This window comes from Rattus rattus, chromosome 3 (assembly GCF_011064425.1).
Source record: "Rattus rattus isolate New Zealand chromosome 3, Rrattus_CSIRO_v1, whole genome shotgun sequence".
NCBI classification, from domain to species: Eukaryota; Metazoa; Chordata; class Mammalia; order Rodentia; family Muridae; genus Rattus; species Rattus rattus.
Window position 1 is genome coordinate 4544858 of NC_046156.1, and position 24176 is coordinate 4569033.

The 24176-nt window shown below is 40.7% G+C and overlaps 1 protein-coding gene across 1 annotated transcript in view; it reads right to left on the bottom strand.

Annotated features, from left to right (window-relative positions):
* The window catches only part of Negr1 (neuronal growth regulator 1), a 429098-nt gene that overhangs the window by 277588 nt on the left and 127334 nt on the right, over positions 1 to 24176 (bottom strand). The window contains exon 2 of the mRNA XM_032897116.1: positions 11744 to 11869. Coding sequence (XP_032753007.1) covers positions 11744 to 11869 — 126 coding nt within the window. The remainder of the gene's footprint in view (positions 1 to 11743; positions 11870 to 24176) is intronic.

The window sequence follows — 24176 nt, forward strand, 5'->3', positions numbered from 1 at the left end:
TGTCAACCAGTACCTTATATAGCATGTTTCACACAGCCACTACCTACCATAAGTCTTGAAGCTCAGTTAAAATATAATCTCTCAGGGTTACCCAATTTAGGGTCTTTAGTTATTGTGTAGATATCTCTTTTATATTGTCTGCATCTTAAACATTGTAAATTCTTTTAAAACAGTAGCTGGTTTTTATTCTTAGCATTGTGCTTCTATCCCCACTGTGTGAGTCATGTGTCCAGTAAATGGCTTTCTACGAAAGTAGATGTTGCTTAAATGTCTATAACATAATCCCTGTATGGTGATTTGATCCTTTAAACTTGAGTTGTCTTTTTCACAAAGCCTGAAAATTAGATGGAGATCTTTACACTATGTTTGTATTAGGATGGAATCAATTCCCTCTGCTTTTTAATATATCAGAGGCATCTGAGAATAATATTCACAAGGAACAGGAGTTACTGATCACTCCTGAGAGCTCAGGATGGTCAGGACTTGTCTGGAAGGAGGTTGTTGGTTCCTGGCTGGCAGACCACTTAGTCATCCAGTCCCTCTTTCCTTATGTCTGAATATTTTGGCATCCAAGAATTTACTTTAAAAAATTTCAGACTGTTCAGCCTATCACATTTTAATATAGTAATCTGCTGGGCAACTGCAGAATATAGGTTTATTTATTAAACAGGTAGAATTGCTTGTACATCTCTCAAATCAAAACAGTGCCCCAAATATGTATCAGGCCTCCACTGAGTTACAAGCAGAGGTAAAAAAAAACATTTTATTTTTCAGCTGTGCAATTCAAATCCATAATTATTCCTTATCATGCCAGGAAGAAAACGAAAAGAATTCCATACCTCCTCATATGGTCTTTCCTTCCCCAGTGCTGGCATTTTTCCCCCGTGGGATTGACTTGAATTTTCTTCTCAGGCCAATCCTCCCAGACAACTTCTGATTTGAGAGCTCTGGAGACGAGTTGACTAATACATTGTCCAGATGACAATGCTATGGTGCTGTCTGGGAAGGACCTATCTTCAGAGTTTCAATCCAGACTACAGATAAGCCCTGAGACCAGATGGCATTCAAGCCTGCTGCAGAAAGAAATGTTTAAAGACTGCACTGAGAGCAAGGGTGGAAACTGTAGAAACGAGAATCCTTCTAATGGATCCCATGGTTCTCTGCACCACCATGATGTTTTCAAGACACTATTGTGACTTTTTGCTGATTGGTAAATTTATGAAGGAGTCTTCTCTACAAATTCCTGAGGCTTATGATGAAATGTAGCTGCAGTTACACACACACACAGCTACCCCTACTGTCCCCATTCAATTCACCCACTTACTCACATCCACACACAACACTCATACCATCTCCATCCACCCTACTCTCCAACACCCACACACCCATTTCCACATACCCACCCCACACTTACATATTTCTACCCCCACACCGACATATCTACACCCCCACACATATATACACACACATACACCAGATATAAGAAATCTTTTAAGTCATAGTATCTCAAACAGGGTTTACATACAAACTTTCTGTGCAGTCAGTGCTATGCTTTAACTTCCTTGGCTGGCCTGGTAAAATTAGTCCCTCCCTACTTCACTAAACAGTTCATTTTGTTGGGAGACATTTCACTAATTTTGATCCTTTTGAGAAAAAAAATCTCTTTGTAACAATTGCAAAGAAGGTGGGGAAAGCTGTTTTATGGCACAAAATGCTCTCTACTACAGCCCTGGATGTTTTCGCAAGCTGAAATTGTGTCCCATAGTGACCTAGTGTCAGATAATTTAAAGATGGTGATGGCACAGAATTGTGCTATGCCCTTCATTGACTTCTGCTTATGGTGCTCATACCATTTCTTCATGCTGGCTGTGTCTAGGACGCTCAGGGATGTCTTTTGTCATTAATTTATAGTTGTTCCCCCACTTTCCTACAATACGAAATATAGATGAGAAAATATTGTCGATAAAAATGAAAACAAAATCAAAGCCCAAACAAACAAACCTCTATGCCCTTCTTCTGTCCCCTCATTTCTGTTCTTTCTTTCTCTTTGTTCACATGTTGTTGGACTCTGAATGATTAATTTAAACTTTTATTTCGTCAAATCCCTCTTGCCCAGTAAACTTGCCCTCCAAGTTCTACTTAGAAAGACAAAATTCTGGATACTACCTCACCAGCTTCTAAATGAAACTGCCACTTCACATTGATCGACTTTATCACAGAGGAGCACAATATGTCATTGTTTTTATTGCTCCTCAAGCAGCTTTAAGGGAAAATAAAATATAAGAGAAGTATTAATGATAAGAGTTAATATCAAAGAGTCTTAGTTGTCCCTATTTTATTTATGTTGCAGTGGTAAAATATACCAACATCAGCTACTCAGAGAAAGAGGCGATTAGTCACAGCTTACAATTCCAGGTTAAAATCCAGCTTGGTGGGGAAGTCAAGATAGAGATTTTGACAGCTGGTCATTTTCCCTCTTCAGTCAGTAGCAGAGTGAAATAAATGTATGCATGGTTGCTGGATTGCTCGCTTGTGCGCAGCTTTATGTTTTGATTTCATCACTTTTATTCCTAGGGAATGGTGCCGCTCACAGTAGGCTTGGTCTTCCTATACCAAGTAACACATTGAGACTCTCTCAACAAATGAGTCTAGGCTCTATCAGGTTGGCAAAGATAGCAAAATTTAACAAGTTAATTCCCATTTAGACATACCTGCCCATGGCCAACACACACACAGTTACTAATGCATGCATTACAACAACAGACTGTTGGCGAGAAGACTAGAAAATGCTTAATTCTTTACTGTAAATTTCCCATAATCTTGTTTTCTAATCCAGGACATAGAGGGGAGACATCACCTCTGATGTCTCTTACTTTTTCTTACCCTGCCTCTTTCAGATGTGCACAAAATCAAGTTCCACAAGAGAAGAAAAGGGAAAAAGGAAGGGAAAATGAAAGAAAAGAAACAAATCTTTTGTAAGACGCTCAATGGTTTTTTTGTTGTTGTTGGTTTTTTTAATTTCATGTGGATAAGCACTTTTCTCTGAGAATGGGAGATTATTTTTGTATCAATTCATTGTATCATCAGGCCCATTGTTTGGTCTTACATATGTGTTAAAATACTAAGATTTTTCTCGGTTTCTATATTCAGATAGCAGGCATTAAGAGTTCTGAATACAAACAACTACCGATAACCAGAGGAAAGCAGCACAGTCTTTGCATGCAGAGGAAGTGTAAATTGTAAAGAAAGTCTCAGAACAAAGAGGTAATTCTAACTGCATCTATGAATTATTGGTGTGCAATCTTATGGTAAAAGTTTAACTTGGCGTCATTATGCAGATTCATTCTTTATGTAATTATCCATTATGCAAAGCCATTATGGAAATCCACAGAAGCCGCACATCCAGGGCTACTCCACAATGGAACTAGAGCTGCGGCCTGCAATCTGAAGATCTAGTGTTGTTGAATTATCGTCAGCATAAATTGTTAGTTTTACTGAAAAAATTTTTTTCCCTTTCCGACATCAAAGAGCAAAGTGTAGTGTCAGGATTGCAAACCTGAAACGGTGTTTGGATGATGGGCTGCAGTTTCCCGGGATCACAGGGCTCCCTAAAGTGCACTGTGGCTCTGCATGGTGCATGTGCAGGGCCCAGAAAACACTAATGGGAACTAACGCTCCTGGTTTCTATCTCTGGTGACTTGAAAAAATTCCACAATTATTTTAAACAATAGATCCCCACAGTGTCTCTGTTTTTTAAGGAATAACTTTATTTTTTTTAACAGTCTTCCTTTTTTTTCTGACAGCTAGCTACTAATGCTTTCTGTGCTCGGGTTTTATATTGTACACATTTGGAAGCTGATGTGGGGATGAACTGGAAAAGATAATTACTGTGCGAGTGTCTTCTGGAGTGAGAGTCAATAAACCTTTTTTTTTTAAAGATTTAATTTATTTATTTGGTTGTGTATTTCTTTGTGGGGGTGTTGGCTTCAGTATGCAGGGAAGCCAGAGGTGCTGTATCACCTGGTAGTTGTGATCTGCCTGCCTTAGTGCTGGGAACAAAACTCAGAACCTCCTCAAGGACAGAACAGGTCCTTAAGTGCTGAGCCATCTATCTCTCAGCCAACAATCACTTCTTAAAGGCTCAGACAGCAAAGTGCTCAGGCTTCCCTAGTTTTCTACACCACCTCAGCAAATACAAAGTAGTCACAGTCATCAGGAAGGGAATGAGATATATCTAAACGAGAGGAAGGAAACAGGGGACATAAGAGATCCACCATCTCGCATATACTGGACTCCAACAATGCTTTATTCAGAAACTGCTCTCAAGAGTCCTCCAGTCTCTCAGTTTACAAAACTCACCATGGTTTCACATGATAGTTTTTTTTTTTTTAAAAATTAATTTACCCTGTTCTCAAGCCAATAGCAATATCGGTAGGAAATACTAATGATAACTTAGCTGTTTCAATTTTTAAAAGTCCTGTATATCACTACAAAGGATTCCCAGACATTTCCCCCAAGTTCTTCTTCTTCTTAGTCTCTCTGAATAGTAAACAGTGATCGTGCTTTGTTCATGATACACAAGTGTTCTTTATAACTGAAGCTACACTGAGGAATGAAGAGCAACACCAAAATATTCTCAGACAAATAAAGATAAACGGATCTGTCCCCAACTGACCCATCAGAAAGGAACGGCTGTAAGCAGTCTCCCATATGGACCTAGCAATAAAGAACCTTAAATATCAGGAAAGATGAAAAAATGTTATCACTAAAATGTTAAGTAAATCTGAAATGCTTCCCTTCTCTTGAGCTTCCAACGTTTGATATGGAGTAAAAGCGAAGGTTTACCACCACTTCAGGATAGAGCAGGTTTTCATGGATACAGAGGAAATATCTGAAAGAAGCAGATTTTAACTATGACAATGTAAGTGCAATGTAGGATTTATCTTGACTAGCCAGCCACAGTGCATGGGTTTTAGATTTACAAACCAATTGATGGAGGTAGAGTACCCAAAAGACCAACAAGAGACATAGCCATGAGTTAGAAATCTAAGAAAGGAAGATCAAATAAAACAGAGGGGAAAAAAAAGCTAAGAAACTAAAAACAACCAAAGTCAAACAGATATAAGCTGTAACAAGGCAACAATTTAACTAAGTGTGAGTAGTTTAACTTCACCACTCAGAATTCAATAACTGGCAGTATATGAGGTAACTCATATACTGGTTTGATTATTGTGATGGCTACTTTTATATCAACTTGACACAAGCTAGAGTTATTTGAAAGGAGAGAACCTCAGTTGAGAAAATGCCAGCTGTATGATATTTTCTTCATTAGTGACTAAACAGAGAAGGGACAGCCCATTGTGCGAGGGGCTGTTCCTGGCCTGGTAGTCCTGGATTCTACAAGAAAACAGGGGGAGCAAGCTAGTAAGTACCACCCCTCTATATCTGTGCAGTTGCTCCTGCTATGAGGTCCCTACCCTATTTGAATTCCTGTCTTGACTTCTTTCAGTGATGAACCGTGATGTGGAAGTATAAGCCAAATAAAACCTTTCCTCCCCAAGTTGCTTTGGTCATGGTACTTCACCACAAGAATAGACACCCTAACTAGGTCAACTATATGCTACCTGCAAGAGACTCATTCAAAATACCATGTACAGATTGAAAAATAAAACAAGAGAAAATAGACACAATTTTCATAGAAAATTGATATGAAAAAATGATAAAAATGCAAATATTCTCTAATATATGGTTATAACCAAACCTGGAGGTCATGATTCAGCTGTATAGACTGCTGAGCACACCATTAGCACCCTCCTTCCCACCGCCAAAATTACAGCTGCATGGATTACAGTTCTGTAGCACTAGATATGGCTTTATGTGAAGCCAGGAAATCCCAACCTACATCTTCATGTTTGTACAGCAAGCATTAGACTTCATTAACCTACCTCCTAGAACTCAAGGTACTTTTTAATTTCTAATCTCACTGGGGTGAAGCTATATGAATTATATCTGAGAGTTAACCAATTGGCTTCTCAATTCCATGGAGCTGAAAGGAAGCTCTGTGTGGCCCAAACTGTAAACACATTTCAGTAGTACATTAGCATTTAGTCCTACAGAAGGCTTCCTTCGGTCATGACCTCTCTCTGCTGCTCAGAACTATTTCATTGGCTACTGTGAATCAGTTCCAAGCATTACTGACAGTTTATGTTTGACACATGAAGAAATTCATTAGTGTTGTTCAGAGGAATTACTGGTTCACAAGCCCAGTGTTAGTGAGATTACAGTGCACAATCTTGACCTCTGTGCTGCATTTGCTAAGGCAAGATGCCTGAAATACTATAAAATGTACAAAAACCTCATAGATTGTGTTGGAAATTTTAAGTCCAGGAGTTATGGAGTTAGTCAAAGACCGGAAGAAGTCACATTGTGTAAGTCAACATCAACGTGTCTACAGGGTTAGTAATTGTTTTCTCTGACTTCCCATAACAGTTTTTCTGGTAATTCTATACTTTACACACACACACACACACACACACACACACACACACACACACACACACACACACACACACACCCTAGGTCCTCTTTAGGACTGTTCTACAAAATGAATAAAATGCTTTTATTTGCTTTCTTCCATTTTTCTTTCCTAATCCACACCATCTCCCCATCTCCTTTCTCATTTCTTCTCTCTTTTTTCTTTCTCTCCTTCTTCCTTCCTTACTTTTTTCTTCTTGTTCTTTCTTCCTTTCTTTTTCTTCAATTTGTTTACTTTTTACTGGAGGAAAAAGTCAATGTTGGTTTGGGTTGCCTCCTCTTCCTCTCTCAATCAATCTCCTTGACTTCCAATTCCACTTAAGCCCTTCCCTACCCAGCGCTTTTTTTATCCCTTGTCATAAACTAATTTATGATCCTGTGTTGTACTAGGACTTCAGAGAAAGTCATCTGGACAGCTTGTCCTCTGATTACTTTACCATAGCATATCAATGGTGCCTCATGTATCTCCTGTCAGTTGGAGTTAAGTAACTGAATGCCAAGTTTAGCCCGGATATATGCAACAACAGCCCAGCACTGTGTGATGCCATGCCATACACACATGTTCAGTATTAGAGCACCACATCTTATAAGGTCATATACTGACAGACACACCTCTTACTGGCTAAGTTGAAAACAATTTGAACATCTAAATGATTAAACAGTAATGAATTATACACAAGCATGAACACTTTTCAACAAGTTGTTAATCTACCAACAGAAATATGGGATAAGGGGCTTATGTCCAGGAAACCAGGAAAGGGAATAACATTGAAATATAAATAAATAATCCAATAAAAAATAAATACATAAATAAGAAGTTGGATGACATGAGTTTCATGCTTGCAGCACACTATAAGGACTAACAGGTATAGGGGTGAGGGCTGCTGGAGCTACAAGTAAGGTATCAGTTCTACCAGGAGAGGAGAGAATAGATGGTAAAGGATTTACAGTGATGTCATCACGGAAGACTGACAAAAGACAACAATGGCCTGTTCTGTTGTGAACTCTCTCCCTGCTGCTTATTAGAAGTATGGGGGTAGGGAAGGAAGGAAGTAACCATAAAATATAAAAATCAATTATCACTCTTATTAGAAAATTAAAATTAAAGCCAACGAGGGGAGAGATAGATGTCATGTGCCTCTGGAAGGGACCCTTAAAAAATGGCACAGTTTTGTTAATTTCTGATAGCTGAAGCTATCCCATAGCCAGGAAGAAACAGGATATAACCCTGAAGTGCAAACAGTCTTACTTTTTTAAAAGGGAGGACATTATTGAAACTGCCAGAGCTCAAACGAAGCCCAAAGAATTTGCCTCCAAAGTGGAGGGTACGAACATCGACCTGGAGTTAAAAACAAGTGTGTGGTCCTGACTCCTTCTGTGGTTGAGGGAAAAATTTGCTCCAGAGCACAGTGCTGTACCAGGGGCAAAATGCAGTCTGGGTTCAGCAATAAATGCAAGCTTCATTGTTAAATTTCCTGGTGCTGAATAGCCTTGAAACGCACTACGCAGACCAGGCTAGTTTGACCTCATGGACATCCTTCTGGTTCAGCTTCCCGACTGCTGGATGTGTAGGCAGGCACCACCATATCAGGCTTGAAGTAAAGACCCTTCAGATTTTGTAAGTTATTTATAAACACACAGTGGACTATCTAGATATAAAGGAAACCAAGAAATATTCTCAAATTATCTTACAGGAAAACACACATGCCTTGACTTCGTGATAGTTCATTTGGGAAGTTTGAGTCTACCGTGCTGCAGACATGATTCAGGCTCAGGGAAAGTACACATGGAGGTGGGGCTTTCTCTAAGCTCAAGATATGTGGTGCACATTCTCATAGGGCAGGTACAGGGCCACCATACTGCTGAGCTATGGTGCTGGGTACACTAAGTGTACCTGGATGTTGATGTACTCTTCTTATGATAGCTAGAACAGGATGTCACCCTCTCAGAGGTTGTAAGTTAGCATTTTGTCAACATGTCACAAGCTAATTCATTATTAAAAGCAAATGCCAGTTGAGGACAATTGCCCCCTCAGATTGGGCTGTGTATGGGGCATTGTCATTACTGGCGATTGATGTGGAGAGGCCCAGCCTACCGTGAGTGGTATACCTCTGAGTGGGTGTATATAAAAAAATAGACTAAGATGGGGAACAACCCAGTAAGCAGTGTTGTTACATGTTCCCTGCTTCAGTTCCTGCCTCCAAATTCCTGACTTGAGTTTATGACCCAACTTCCCTCAGATGGAACTGTGATCAGAAAAGACCCCTTCCACTCCAAGTTGCTTTTGGCCATTGTGCTCATCACTGTAAAAGAAAGCACATTAGGACATAGGCTAAGCAGCTTTCAGAGAAATAAACCATGGTGTAAGAGAGTTGAGGGATTCATTGGTCCACAATCTCAGTGAAGCACATAGCAGTTGGGGTTAGTATGAAGCAAAAACCTCCTCTTCCTCCCTTGATGCTTTGGATGTGACCAGGTCAGGGATCTGTGTGTCTGTAGATTAAGGAAAATCTAGGGTAAGCCACCATTCTGTGTTGCTAGGAGCTACTCAAGTGGTCATAGAGAAGGCACAAGAAACTGGGCAAGAAAACAAAACAAGCACATTGCATGTTCACAGTTCTCAGCTTCTACTGAGAGCACTAAACCCATTCAGGTACTGACAACTATTTTCAGATACATATTCTTCTATTACATAGCAAAGGGGAACATCAGATAACACAGGACATTGGTGTTTCTCAAGCAAAAAGAGAACGGGTAAGTGAAATTCACAATTTTGCTTTCAAGACTAAATATATAAGTTAATAGAATTATCGGGCATGGTTTATGAGGCAGCGTTTGAATGTAGACCCTTAGCACATGGTAATTTGAAATTTATGAAAATATTCTAGAGTCCAGCTATTCATAGATAATTATTAATGTTTATGCTAATTTTACTCATTTTCTTGTTATAGCAGGATCGGGAAAATGAATCTGTGCAGCAGTTTAATTTATAAACCCAATCTGTCTTCCTTCAGCTTGTGATGCTATCTGTTATCTTTATTCTAATAACTTCAGTAACTGACATTCTTGTTATTTAATTAAACTAGAATATATCTAGGCACATAAAGAAGGCAAATGTGCAGGCGAGCAAGCACAGAGGAATGGGAGTGTTAAGTCCAAAATATCAATCTAAAATTATATGTAGAGAGAAATTATGTGCTCCATTCTTACAGAAGTCATAGTGCCATCAGATTTAATCCCCGGAGAGATGATTAAGAATCATTCGTACATTTGAATATCACCTTATAATTCTCAAGGCACATTCATGTCTATTATCTCATTCAAGTTCCTTCGCCTTTAGGATGCTTGGCTAGAAAAAGAACTCGGGTTACCCTGGGACGGGAGGAGTAAATACAAAACATCTACTGCACAGTGCACAATGTACTGGCATTGTTGAGTCTTGCTCTTAGAAGACGCAGAGAGAATGGACGCTGGGGTTCCCATGATGAAGCCAGTGGCAGTGATTTGCTGGTTCTAACTGCTTAAGATTGTATATGCTGTGAGCCATCACATACCTGATAAATGCCCATGGCTCTGACAGTCTAAAAGAATAACTAGAGATCATAGTTACCCAATTTTAGAAAGTAGGAAATACTGGAAGAGAGCAGAGAGCCATTCAAGGGCTGGATGAGCCCAAGAACAAGTGTTTCAGCTTAGAAACCTGTACATCCAATGCCTGCTCTCAGTCTGTGTCACTTCTGGCCTGTAGAGAACCTGCCATGAGTTTGCCCTTCACATATCAGTTTTGTGATTTTTGTCAAAGCTCTGGAGAGTGAGGTGTTGGCAGTCAACAATGCACTAAACTTCAGAACCGTTACAGGAGCACAATGCAAACTGCGTAAGTGTGTAATGCTGGTATATTGACTTTGTTCTCTCCCATTAATAGCAATACTTAGCATGCAGTGTGGGTGAGTCTCATTAGACCCGCTGCACAAATGAGGCAATTGGAAGACACTTAAGGATGAGCGATATTAAATAAAGCATTAGCAGATGAAGAAGATTCTCCAAGTGTGCTCTTTCTACACCTACATGAAAAGTTCCTTTCTGATTTTATTAACAGCAGTTTCATTGTTCGATCCAGCTTTGTTGAAGTGTTTCTCCCAAAAATAAAAGAAAAACAGCTTAAATAAGATTTTATTAATCTGAAAATGTGGTAGGATCCTAGACAATGAAATAATACCTTCACTTTCAAGAAATGCTTAAAGCTACAGAGTGGGAACTTTTATTTCTTTAGTGTATTTATTTGGAGTGAGGCTGTATGCACAGTGCCTGTGCGTGTATGTACCCATGTGCACCGTGAGCCCAGATCACAGGTGCCTGAGCAAGTGTGTGCACCACAGTTCACACTAAGCCCAGTGTGCAAGTGTCTGTGCACATGTACACACCAGCATGCCCACTGAGCCCAGGGCAAAGGTACCTGAGTAGGTGCATGCACCAATGTATACAATAAGCCCAAAGGTGGACTTTGAGTCCTGCTTAATCACTTTCTTACTCCCTCCTTTGACATGGGGTCTTTCATGAAAACTAAAATCAGGTCAAGGGTCTGCAAGCCCAGAGTTCCCCCCTGTTAGTCCAGAAAATCATAAGCTTTTGCATTGTAAATGCAGACATTGGCCTGTTTGCATGACGATTGTCACTGATTTGCTAAAATGGACCTAAGTCTTCTGGAAGATGTGTACAACATAGTAGAAGTCGTGAGTACATAAAAACACGCCACAGACCTCATATCACCAGTTTGGGGATCAGATCCCTTGTCAGGAAAATTTAATTCTAATGTCTGAGTCTTCGATTCTGCACACCAGCTTTAAATCACAGCTAACAACATACAGTTTGTATAATTCCATTCTCCCCTGATTGCCTCAGCAGTGCATGCTGCCTATCAACGTGTGAATGTGGTGGAATGAGTCCCTCACGCATTCAAATGGGCAGTTTATTCTCTCTATTAATAATTCCACCTGAGCCTTTTCTATTGATTTTTGATTGCCCAAAATATTAAAATGAAAATAATCTTGCATAGGAATCGAGAGACCTTCTTACTGATGGCTTGGGTTGTTTGTTCCTTCGGTTTTCTTGAGCCATGCTGTCTTTAGGCACAACCTCATGAAAGAGGAGAAAATTGAGTGGGTTCACTCACTTTCTCGCCCAGCAATGACAGAAGGTGAACACTCACCTGATGGGGAGATATGCCTCCAGGAAATGGCGGGCTCTGGCTTCCCAGTGGCCAAACAAGTAAGGGTGACGTTGGTTCCTTCATTGATGGTCATGTCATTTGAGATGTCATATATTTTCGGTGGAACTGAAAAGGCAAAAACACTGTGGTGAGACTCAGTATTTACGAGACTTTGTTGAAACACCTTTGAGTATTGCAACTCCCTGACATGCTAACAAAGAGGTTTGCTGATAGCCATTCTTCAGTGATGTTGAATGATCTTGTCTCCTGGAGAGCTCTGTAGAAACTCACACCTCTGATAAGCTTTTGGTCTATTGGTTAGATTTGTATTGATAGTAAGTGCTTCCATCTAAGTATAATATTGAATAATAATAAAGTTTCAATACCAACTACATTCATACTGTGAATGACTAGCATCATCTCCATGATGTGCACTCTGCTTTGAAGATGGTTAATAGCAAACCATTGTACCTGCCTGCTGACTTCTGAGCTTCATGGAACAGTGTGGGGATGAAAAGGAGGGTTGATTTAACGTCACAGAGATGTGTGATGCTTCCATTTCATACTGAAGACAATGGACCTGGGTCTGTTTGGAGTCAGGGTTCTGGGGAGCAGAGGCAGTTTAGTAAAGACTGTTCTGGTAATAGGGAGAGCTCCCTGAAGCAGATCACACCACTGCTCACCTGCATGCCATGCTCTTGCACATGGTGGCTTTATAAGGGCAATGGAGCTTCCTGACGCATTAGACTTGGGAAGACAGCGATGCCTCAGAGTCTTCACTGAGATAAAGAGGCAGAAATGGATGGGTACTCTATGGTTACAACTGGAATATGTGAACCAATACAGGCTGAGAGGTCAGAAAGGAACCTGGCATCAGTGTTCCTGTTCTGATTGGCTGGTATGAAGCACATGTGTTACACTGGGGTCCAACTTCATAGGTGTTCTCAAACATCATCATTCTAGAAGTGATGTCATCACTTTGGCAATGAGGCCATCACTTTGACAATGATGTCATCACTCTGACAATGATTGTACAACTTAGACAATGGTATTTTCACTTTGACAATGGTATCATCACTTTAATGATGTGCACAGCTGGCATGTGGCAGTCTATGCTTGACTTTTAAAACTTGTAGTATTTTGATGATGTCAGCCAAATCTAAGTAAGAGGGAGTTAGTCACTTTGATAGATGAAAAAACTGACCTTTCCTGAAGGTTGTTTGAATTATTTCATTTGGTTTGTGTTTCTCAATATTACTTTAAAGTCCAGTAGCTAAACACTATAATTTTATAAGTAGTTATTCTTTTACTTTAAAGTAATATTGAGTCTTCCCTTCCTACGTACAAGAATGAACTCAGGTCATCAGGCTGAGGCAAGTATCTCTTTCCATCCCTCAGGCCCAATGTTAATTATTTTTCTAAACCCATAACCATTTAAATTAATCTAATCCATCTTTGTCACCGTGTTGTTTGGGATGCTGAAAACCCAGCTGCTCATGTGCGCCCCTCCTCCAGCCATGTATTGGCCCTCAGATGAGTCATGTTTATGTGCATCTCTGGATTCAGATTCTCTGAAGGTGATTTACTTCCTCTTGTTGGTTTCACTTCACCAAAAAAAATGAGACAGTCTGACCCACTGCCGTCTGAGCCATCTGTCAGCGTCCTTTCTGTACAAAGGAGATGCTCAGCATGTGTATCCCAACTGGGAGGTCACATGCTCCACACAGAGACATCCTGGGCTGTTCGTATTGGATTCGTGACTAGTTGAATGCTTTTTCATGTAACGCACACGTTTTCATATTTTCTCTCTCTGCTGTTTGATGTAAGGCCCTTTCTCTGTGACAATGTACCTACAAGGTATACCATTCATCCTCATTGTCTCTCTTCTTACACCACTCCTAACAGTCTCCTCCCACTTCTGTGTCCTTTTTGTAACTAGTTGAGTTTAACTAGGGTGCTTATATAAGCATGGTTATGCGACTTCTTGATTGGACACAGACCTTTCACCTGCTCAGACTGTACTCTGTCACCACCAGCTCATGTCTTCTGATACATGAATAAACTTCTCTCTCTCTCTCTCTCTCTCTCTCTCTCTCTCTCTCTCTCTCTCTCTCTCTCGCCCAACCTTCATGAATTTAATGCAAATTTCCTCCACAAATGCATCCTGTATTATGGAAACAGCTCTCTGGTGATTTGAGAAACCCACGTGAGGCATTAGTAGAGTGCTCGAGGATGACTTTACAAGCCATCATTCTACAAGGAACAAATGAAATGTTTTGTTCTGACACAAGGTTGTTCGGCATGGGAAGGTGAGTTGCGTATGATATGGAAAACTGTCACTGAGCACGTGAGAGGGAGATTTTGCATGTTGCCTTTTCCTGGGGACCTCTGGGTTCTGCCCCTGTAGTTCTGGATAACTGGGGCAAAGCCAATGCCCCATCAAGCTCATGCTGTGTGGATCCAAAAGGTCGAAGATCTCCACACCAAGTCATTGAAGGGTGATAGCCTCCTAAGTCGAATAACTACAGATTATCCAGAGGCACTTTCGAGCTTTTGCAGCAAAGCTTTATCTACTGGTGCTCTTAGGACACCCACTCTTCTCTAAAACCCTCAGTGTCCAAGTCCCAACGATCCTGCTGGGATTGTTCCAAAAGCACCTGCTCTCTCCTTCTAACTTAGTCACAAGAACAAATAAGAGATGAAAATACAAGTGATCTTATCTTTTTTACATCATAATTGATATTATTCTCTCCAGCTTTACGTCTTGTACCTGCAAAACTTGCCATACGGACAGTGACATAAATTACTGAGAAGACTTTTTGAGCCACTGACCTAATAAATTACGGTGACTGCATTCTCTTGTCTACATTTCCACCCTTCTCAGATCCACACAGTGACATCCGAACTCCAAAGCTTATGAGGTAAGGAGGTATTTCAGGAACCGTGTGGCCATGAGTGCGATGAGGACCACGGTAAGACAGATCACTTGAACTAGCTACAGCCTTATGCTCTGAGGGGATGTCATCTTTGAGGAAGGGGCCCTTGCACTATATACAGTCTTACACTCTGAAAGGTTGTCACCTATGAGGAAGGGACCCTTTCCACACCATGTGTCAGCACCTTTAGCCTTCTGAGTGTTGCTGAATACTTGATCATACTGTGAATACCAAAATTGTATTACTTACTGGAAAAGCTTGTTTCTGGTTGAGGTGTGATTCAACTCTAGCACATACATTTAATCCAAGAGTTTTCTGCTTGTTGTAAACAGGATTAAATAAAGACTACCATAGGTCAAGAGGTAGAACAAGTAACCAGTTTACATTTAGTGAACATGGGAAAAAAAAAACTAAGTAGAAGTCAGGAGGGGAGAGACTCACACAGGAAGTAGAATGGAGGGACATTCAGTTTGATGTTTTTGCTTGTTTGTTTTTTTGTTTTGGAGATAGCAAGGAGAAGAAGACCCTTTGTGGGGGGACATTGGCTGTGGAGGAAGGTCAGCTATCTGCTTTGTCTGACTCTTTGAGCTGGCAGGCTTTCACCCCAGCCTCTGGCTCCCAAGTCTTCTTTGGTAAAATTGAAAGATTTAGATTTTGTTAAAAACATCCAAGCCTCTAGAACACAGAGAAATAAATTTCTGGCACTTACAAAGGACTCTTTGCTCTTTGTGGGTGCCACTCGTATTCCTTTATTTAGTTTTTATTTTTATTTCTTATCTTCCTTTTGCAGAGCAGAAGTTGAGGCCTCTCTTTACTCACCTGAACCTGGAAAGGCACTGGCATCTGCTATGAGTATCTGTGTATTGTTCATGTGCATAGCAAACCAATATTCCTTCAACTTCTCCGTGAACATTCCCCACGGAACCTCTATCCAGAAGATTCTGATAACACTGATAATCCTGAGAACACAGTGAAGATACCATTATCATTCTAAATCCTATGGATTTTTTGAGCATAGGGTCTCTTTAATTACATTTCTTCACATGGGTTCCCCTGCTCAATTCCTCTTATACTTTTTTTTACCCAAACACAGAGATGTAGCCAAACAATAGTAACACATATTTATTTTAGCTGAATGGGATGCTGTATTTTAGGTAACACTATGTGTGCTCACTACAGACTTGTTTTGTTTCTGGAGCTCTGCAAAGCTAGATTAAATTTATTACTATTATTATTATTATTATTATTATTATTATTATTATTATTATTATTGGGTTGGAGAGATGGCTGCATGGGTAAGGTTTGCTGTGTGGGCATCAGACGTGAGTTTGGATCCTTAGCACTTATGTAAAAAGAGCACAGTGGCATGCGATTTTATTCTCAGGGACAGGATAGATGAATGGATCCACGGGAGCTTTCTGTCCAGCAAGCCTATTATATCAGTAGGTCCAGTGAGGGGCAGGTCCAAGCCAGAGACCTCTCTCAAAACAAAAAACAACAAGGAAAAAAACCCAAAAAACAAAACAAACAAACGAAAAATATAAACCCACAGCCAGCTGAACTCAGACACAATGGGGTGATGGTAGCAGCCCTGCTGCTCGTGCAGACTCCCACACAAACGCACACTCATCACCTTTATTGTCTTTTCTTGAACAGTGTAGAGGCTGTTAGTTCGAGGAAACTGTTTTTTTCTTTTTTTCTGAAGCTTTTCCAAACCACTTGAGTCAACAAGCTAGATAGAACCATACATCTTGGGAGAATTGGATTTTTCTTTTCTCTGCTGTATCTGGAAATGGCTGGCAGTATCAAAAGAACATTCCTCTTTCCGCAGGGCTGGCGCCTTCCTTTTCTTCTTGGCCAGTTCCCAGAATGTACAAGCCCTGCTTCACTGTAAACCTCCTGGGAAAGTGCTGTTCTCAAATTGAGGGAACGGATTGGTTCATGATCTTTTCCCTAAATATGCTTGTGGGTGCTTATGGCTTCATGGCCCAAACCTAACTAGCAACACGGCTCTCTTAGTGACAGACTGGAACTGACTTATAGTTTATGGCATTGCAGGGAGGTGTGTGACTTTTTTTCTTCTTCCATCGTTCAAAGATCGTGAAAAGGAGAAAAAAAATACCAGAGCATAAGTTATAGATGTAAACGTGCCAGATTCCTGAATTGCCTACTGATGGAATATGCCAGAACAACTTAGGGGGTAAAGAACACGTTTGTGAGAAGTAGACCTTTCTCTTCTACCTCCAACTTTGAATCATGATGAAAACTTTAGTTTTTTTCCCTTGTGTAAAAGCAATACTCAATTACATCCCATTGTATTGTGTCCTTAAGGATGGCAGCTCTTTAATAGGATACAATAGCAATTACCTATTAGCACTCAGATGGTCACTTATCCACTCACTCAGGGTATAGTTCCCAAAGACCTGCTTTATCAGAAAGGTAGATTCAATCCATAACATTAGTATTTACAATACATAGTCAAAACACCTAGAAAGAGGTGAGTGCAAAATGTTTTGGGACTATAACATTACAGTTTTTTTCTTCTGAAGGTGAAAATAGGTTCTGTGCTGATATTTGACCACATTTTTGAAGTAGATGAAATGGGGGTAGAATGAGACTGTTAAAAAAGGACTTTTTTTGTAACCAGGTAATGAAGAGAAAAGGTCTAACGAGCTTTTCTCCTAGTCCTGAGTGGGAGAAGCTCTAAGCTGAGAGATCTCAGAAAAGTGGCTTTGTGGTCACTATAATGAGTGTTGGTGTCTTCTGAGAACTTGACTCCTACCATATTTACTTTGTCCACAGTCCAAAAGAGAGGGGCCCGGGTTGCTTGCATTTGTTTTTAAATGTTAAGAGCAGCAAGGTGTCTGAGGATGGGGAGCCCCAGTGAGGTCGTTTGGGAAGTTTTTCCTATTATGTTATTTCCTTATAGAATTCCAGGGACAAGCTTTCAGAAGCAGAAAGTACAAGTGAAGACTGGGGACGGATGTTCCCCCGTGCAGCATGGAGTGGTGGGTAAACCCAACATTAGTTTGTTTCTTCTTCTCTTCTCTTGCCATCATCCCTTGACAATTTAACATGGGGTTGTGAATCTTTGGAATAAGAACACAAGGAATGTTTCAAGTTTAAGACATATTTACTCATTGCAAATGTTCTCATGTTATGGCTTTTCAGTGGCAAAGGGAAACAAACAGGCTTATGAGAAAGCTGAGTATACAGGAAAATTAAGTGTGACTGAAGAATTGATATAGCGCTTTGTGCTTAGAGAAGATTGGTAGTGGTTAACTAACAGTTCTTATATTTCTGTTGCAACACAGATTTCTTACTTACTTTAAAACATCGAAGAAGTAAAATGCAACACTGTTGCACCCATCTGGGTAGGAATGGGATTTTGTTATTTTGTATCATTTGGGCTTTAGGATCAAAGCTGCTGGATCCTGCAGGGAGTGTTTGCATACTGGAGTTAAGATCCAGGATGCACCTCAGGCTGGTATCAGTTTTAGCTTCTTGGATGTTCAGGCATAAATGCAGGCCTGGATCTGCAGCAGTAGCAGCTGCAGCAAGGCCAGGTTACACTGGGCAAACTGTTGTCAAAGGCTCAGAGATAGCCTGTAGATGTGGGCTGCCACTGAGGCTGGATTGCCCCGGAACCAATTCCATGTCTTCAAACCTGCTGAGATGGCATCATTTTATTAAGAATTGATAATGAACATTTTCCAGGAAACCATTTGGCAATGTATTTTAAGAACTTTAAAAAGGCTGACCCGGTAGCTATGATGTTTCCCTTTCCAGGAATTTACATCAAGGGATGAAGGTACTTGCTTTCAGTACAGTTACTCTTCCCATAAACCTGCTGGCCAGCTTTGTAGCAGAGACACAGGAATGCCCCGTGGAACAGCTGAGAAGACTTTTCTCACCTTATCCCTGGTGCTTGCAGTAAATCATTTTCCAAAACCAAGAAAACAGCACATCTGTGTGAAACTAGAACCTAGATGCCTGCTTTGCAAACCTCCCACACCCGGAAGTTTGCTCTAGGCTTTTTAGGACTCAAGGGTCCTAGTGTACCTTTGGAGCTGTAGGGTACTTAGGCACCACCTGTCTTGGTTTCACAGAGAGCACCACTCTGGTTCACTGGGTTCAGTGTGAGTTTTCCTCACAGCCCAGGGCTCTGTAGCGGTTTTATTTATTTATTATCAGATTTTATGTCTAAAAGCTGTTGTGGTGTTCTTATCCTTGCAGAGTAAATGTGCCATTTCAGCACCATTAGAAAAATAATGTCTTCTTTGAAGTAAGCTTATTCCTTTGTTCTTTGTAAATAATATTTATTATCCTAATTATGAAGATGATACCAATTTTCTGAAATTAATGGATGAAAAAATGTAAAGAATAAGAAAGAAAATATAGATGGTAGCATGTGGAATGCACTTTTGTGGTTAAAATAAAGTACTGTTACAGTGTCATGTGATTGAATATCACACCACCATTAGGGGGGGAATCATTATTTGAAGCTTAATGTATTTTACTTAGGTACTTTTAGGCATGCATTTTTACATAGATCTCGACATTACCATGTGGTCCAAAAAGCTCATTCAGGATGAAGCTTTGAATAAAAATAATGTCTCCACAGACTGTGTAGTTTTGAAAGCAAGCCGGAGTGGGGTTGGGTAGGGATTGAAAATGTTTGCCTTGGCTTGCTGCCTTTCTTATTGGCAAAGTGTCTGACAGAAGACGCCTACAGCAAGGGTGAAGGGTGGGCGGCTGGTGTGGCATGTGCCACACTGAACAGAATTCTCAACACTCAACTTCCAACTCTGCCTACCCACTAAAAGGTCTTGTATTTCTAATAACCCTCCCTGCTAAGGTCAGGCTCTAACCCTCCTCACACTGCTTGTTTGAATTTGGATTGCAGCTGGCTGATTTCAACAGGAGAGTTAGAATCTGGGTAATTCTCAGATTGGTTCATAAAGTAACGGCACTTCTCTCCTGCTCTGTTATCCAAGGACACTCACTCCTGGAGGCTTGAGATACTGTATAGTTAGCCTGAGACTCCAGAGCTACCCTGATAGTGACAGCACATGGAGACACCACATGCGAAGGCCCATGGTGTGATTCTGAGATACCAGGACTACAGCCTGGGAGGCCTTACCACTTACTGGATCCTAATTGGCCAACTCATCCTGGTGAGGCTGTAGATAATGGGTCCAACTAGTCCAGAGTGTAGTCTTGCCAGCAAGGCAGACTACCCTAATTATTTGTTCTCAGTCAATCTTGGCATGGTTTCCTGAATAATAATAAAAGAAGTTGCAAGATATACTGCTTAAATCCATGGCTTATAAAACTACCGAAGAAAAGTGTTGTCTTTAAATACAGACACCAGAGAATAGACTCCAGAGATAGAGGTTCAAAGGTAGCTTGGGCAAAACTGATCACTCATATTAGGAATGCAAATATTTGGAGTGGAGTAGACACGCTGCAGAAGTATGTCATGGTGCAGAGTTCATCTGTAGACTAAGCTGTAGGTACCCAGAGAAGAAGGCTGTTCCACTGAACAGTCACCATGGATGGTGCCATTTTGAAGATGAAATCTACCTAGGTTTTTCTGGTTAGTTTTTATTGTCAACCTAACCCAACTTCCATCACCTGGGGAGAGGAAACTTCAGTTAGGAATGTTCTCCATCAGATTGGCTGCTGGCATGTCTGTTAGGTAAGTGAGGACCTAGTCCACTGTGGGCGGTACCATTCTTAGGCAGTTAGTCCTGGATGGCATAAGAAATCATGTCCCTGTTAGTGAGCCTGAGGGCAAGTAAAATCAGTGATTCTCCAATAATTCTGCTTCCTTTAAGCTACGGCTCAAGCTCCTACCTTGATTTCCCTTGGTGACAGGTTGTGACATTCCAGGTCACATTCCAGGTCACTGATAACCCTTTCCTCCAAAGTTGCTTTTGATCAGAATGTTTCATCACAGCAAACCAGGGCACTCTGTGCTCTGCAGACTGAATACTTGGTGCCACATGAACCTCTTCACAGTGTCTGTGGGGTTAGCCTGTCATCAACTCAAACTGCACCTTCAAGGGTATTAGGAGAGCCTTGCTCTTAAAGAAGATCCTCAGTCTTCACACCCTAGAAGATTCTGCAACACAGAATCTCCCAATCTCCAAGAATAAACGGTGCCTATACGTTGTGTAGAGATCCTTTACCACAGGCTGTGTGCCCTATATGGTCTAGTCACAGCTGGGAAGTCAAAGCCTCCAATGTCACAGAAACTCATGGAGATCTTTACCAACCTTTACCCCGAAAGACTAAAGGACCCACTTCCACATCATATGACTTGGCTTCTTCTAAAAGTGATACGTTATCACAGTTCACACTAGAGTGTGCCTTACCTGTCAGGGAGTGCATGACTAGACCTCAGGGGTGACTAGAGTCACTAAGGAAGTGACCTAAGGAAGTGTTAAAATAATGCAGTTTATTCAGAAATATAAGTGGTAAAACCATGATTCTAGCTAATTTTCTACTTCCAAAAATAATTATTCATGTGCCGTTTTAATGTTCTTCTTTCTTATCCTCTTTTACCAAAGATAATGAGGTGTATTTTTTTATGTTACATCCAACTGTTATCAAGCAACTATATGCCAGGAGATAGCAGTGCTGATGGCTAAATGCACAGATTCTCTATGAAATTGGGTTAGAAGGTAATTTTCTATGCTCCTAGCCCCTAGGTCATTAGCCACAGTGGCCTAAGTGCATTCTCTTATAATTCAATATCAAAGAAATTGCTTTTCTGGCATTAACTGTATTATATTCAAAATTGTATAAATTATTGAAATACTATGCCTCTGCCAAGATATAAGACAGTTCACATGAAAAAAAAAGTTGAGTTTTAAATTATTCATTGGGGAAAAGTCAGTCTCTTGACAGAAATTGCTTTATACTGGGGCTAGCTTCTGAGACTTCCATTTAAAGACAAGTCATGCGACCAAAAGTTTCTGGGACCAATAATATCCTTAGCCTTAAACAGGAGTCTGTGTCTTTGATTCCCTGGCTTCCTCGTGTGGGACAGTGTGACACAGATTGTCTTACGTCTCCAAGTTCTCCCGGGAGCACTTTCTTTGATAAAAACTCTGATATCGTCACTGTAAGGTATGCTCCACTGCAGTCAAGGTTCTGTCCCAAAATATTTGAAATTTGGTAACTCAACTTCAGCATTTGGCTGGAATGTAGTTCAGCTCCATAGTTATGCCTGCCTCATTAATGAACTAAATATGTACACATAAGTCCACTCTTAGCATGCATGTAACTCTGTGGACACCCATGTGTGTTAGTCACATAGATGGACACTTATTATATTGGAGGTGGGATGTGTGCATCTGTCTGCCCAGTGGAGTACAGTATAGGAGATACTTTAATCATAAGACGTGTAACCTCAAAAGGGCTCTCTCCTCAAGACTGTATCACATTCATTTGGGTTGAAATTTTTCATTTATCCTTTACTATGCACTGGGGATTGAGCTAGATGTTAGTGATTTCAAATTTAATAACACCGAGTTGCTATTTTCTGGCAGGATACATACTGTGGGAGGAAACAAACACAGAAATAGATTAAAATATAATTATCTCAAGCTTTGTGAGAGAAAGGTTTGTGAGCTATGCCCCTATTAATGAAATTTCATCCAGACCACATAGAGATGGAGGTACAGGGATGGTGGAGATACCCGTGGCCATTTTTGGAATAAGATCTTGAAACCATCTAAACAGAGATGTGGCACATGAGGTGGAGTGACCTGGCTGCAGGTAGTTCTGACAACTCAGTGATTCCTAAGGTATCATTATGGCCTGTCACACTTAAAACATATTTCTTTTCATATCATACCACTGAATATAGAATTATACCCCTCCACTTTCTGCTCTCTGTAGAGAACACATAGGAACCACTCTGTGTTGACCTCTCTGAATACTTAATACACAGTAAGTACCAAGGGTTGATGGGCAGTGATGCCACCATTTCTAAATGGTCCTTATTTGAGAATTTGATCCTTAATCACTAGTATGCAGGTTTCTCCCATTCATTCACTACGTTCTACAGCACAGAAGGTTTCAACATTTTTTTCCCCTCTGAATTAAAAATGTCCCACGAGTGAGGACTTGCCAGCACATCTGAGATACTTGGGTTTTCCTTCATTTCTCCAAAGTGCCAGCTGTAGAGTGCCTTTTCCTACCTCAGCTGAGAAGTGCTGCTATGTGTTTTTGCTTTCAAGATTCCACCACATGGCATTTTAAAGCTCTTAACATGAAGTTGAAATGGAAGGTGAAACTCTGCTGCTGTGTAACAGCGTCTCCAACCTACTGAGGCTTTTGTTTTGAATAGTCCAGTCTCCTTATTGATAAACTCGAAACAGTCAAGCTAAATCTTCTTTATTTCTAGATAATTGACATCCTACATATACTTCACAATAACCGTTTCATTTTTATCTGCACCCTTATCTCATAAGTGTTCAACAACAACCTTCCACATCAGGCACCCTTTTGAGGAGGCAGGAAGGTGGGGACCACATGGTTTTAGGATTGAGATTTCATATAGTAAACTGTGTCAAAGACTAAGTCAAAGTAAACCAGTTTACCTTTTGGTGGGTTACCACTTAGTGGATGCTGTAGATAGGGTGTATCTGATATCAGGGGCTTAGGGACGCTGCTCCTGCTGATCAGATGTGGATCATACAGCAAGTGGAATCTTTTCTGACTTTTAGAAAACACTATAAGTAGCACTTATGGGGTGGTGGGTGTCTCTTGGTGGTAAAGAGGTCTTAGAGACATTTTAGGGTCACTGTGGGTAATTTCTTCCTTTGCTCAACTGTAACCAGTATGCATGAACCTATTGGAAACAGATTAACAGGATGACACCAGGGTTTTGGGCTCACTGCCAGAAGACAGTTGTGTAATTAGAGGCCACCCTCAATGGTAAACGGTTCAGAGTCAGTGAGTTGCAGAACACCTATGAAGGAGTAGGGTGCCAACAGAAGAAAAATTCTCAAGGGTGATAGAGTCATGGGTTTGCCTGTAGGCTTATTCTCTGCTGACCGGGTGGACATAATAGAGGTAGATGGCATTCTGGAGACTAATGAGGATATAAACTCCCTGTGATCAAAGGAATTTCAGATGTTATGGAAGATTATATGAAAGCAGAGAGGAATTGATTATGAAGTTTTTCTCCTATGAGGTCCTGGATTCTGTTTTCCTTTCTGGATGTATAAATACTGAAGGAAATTGGAATAAATTTCACAGGCATATTGCAGGGCCAGGGTAATGAAGTGACTGAGGGTGTCACATGAGAGACAGAGACATGAGTCATAGGGGGAGGCATCGTGGTAGGTGAGCCAGAAGAGAAAACAATAAAAAATGAACAAGATGGACAATATCCCAGAGTAATGGGATATTGAGAAACAAAGAGGAGAATGGAGAGGGGGGGAGGGAGAGGGAGAGAAGGAGAGGGAGAGGGAGAGGGA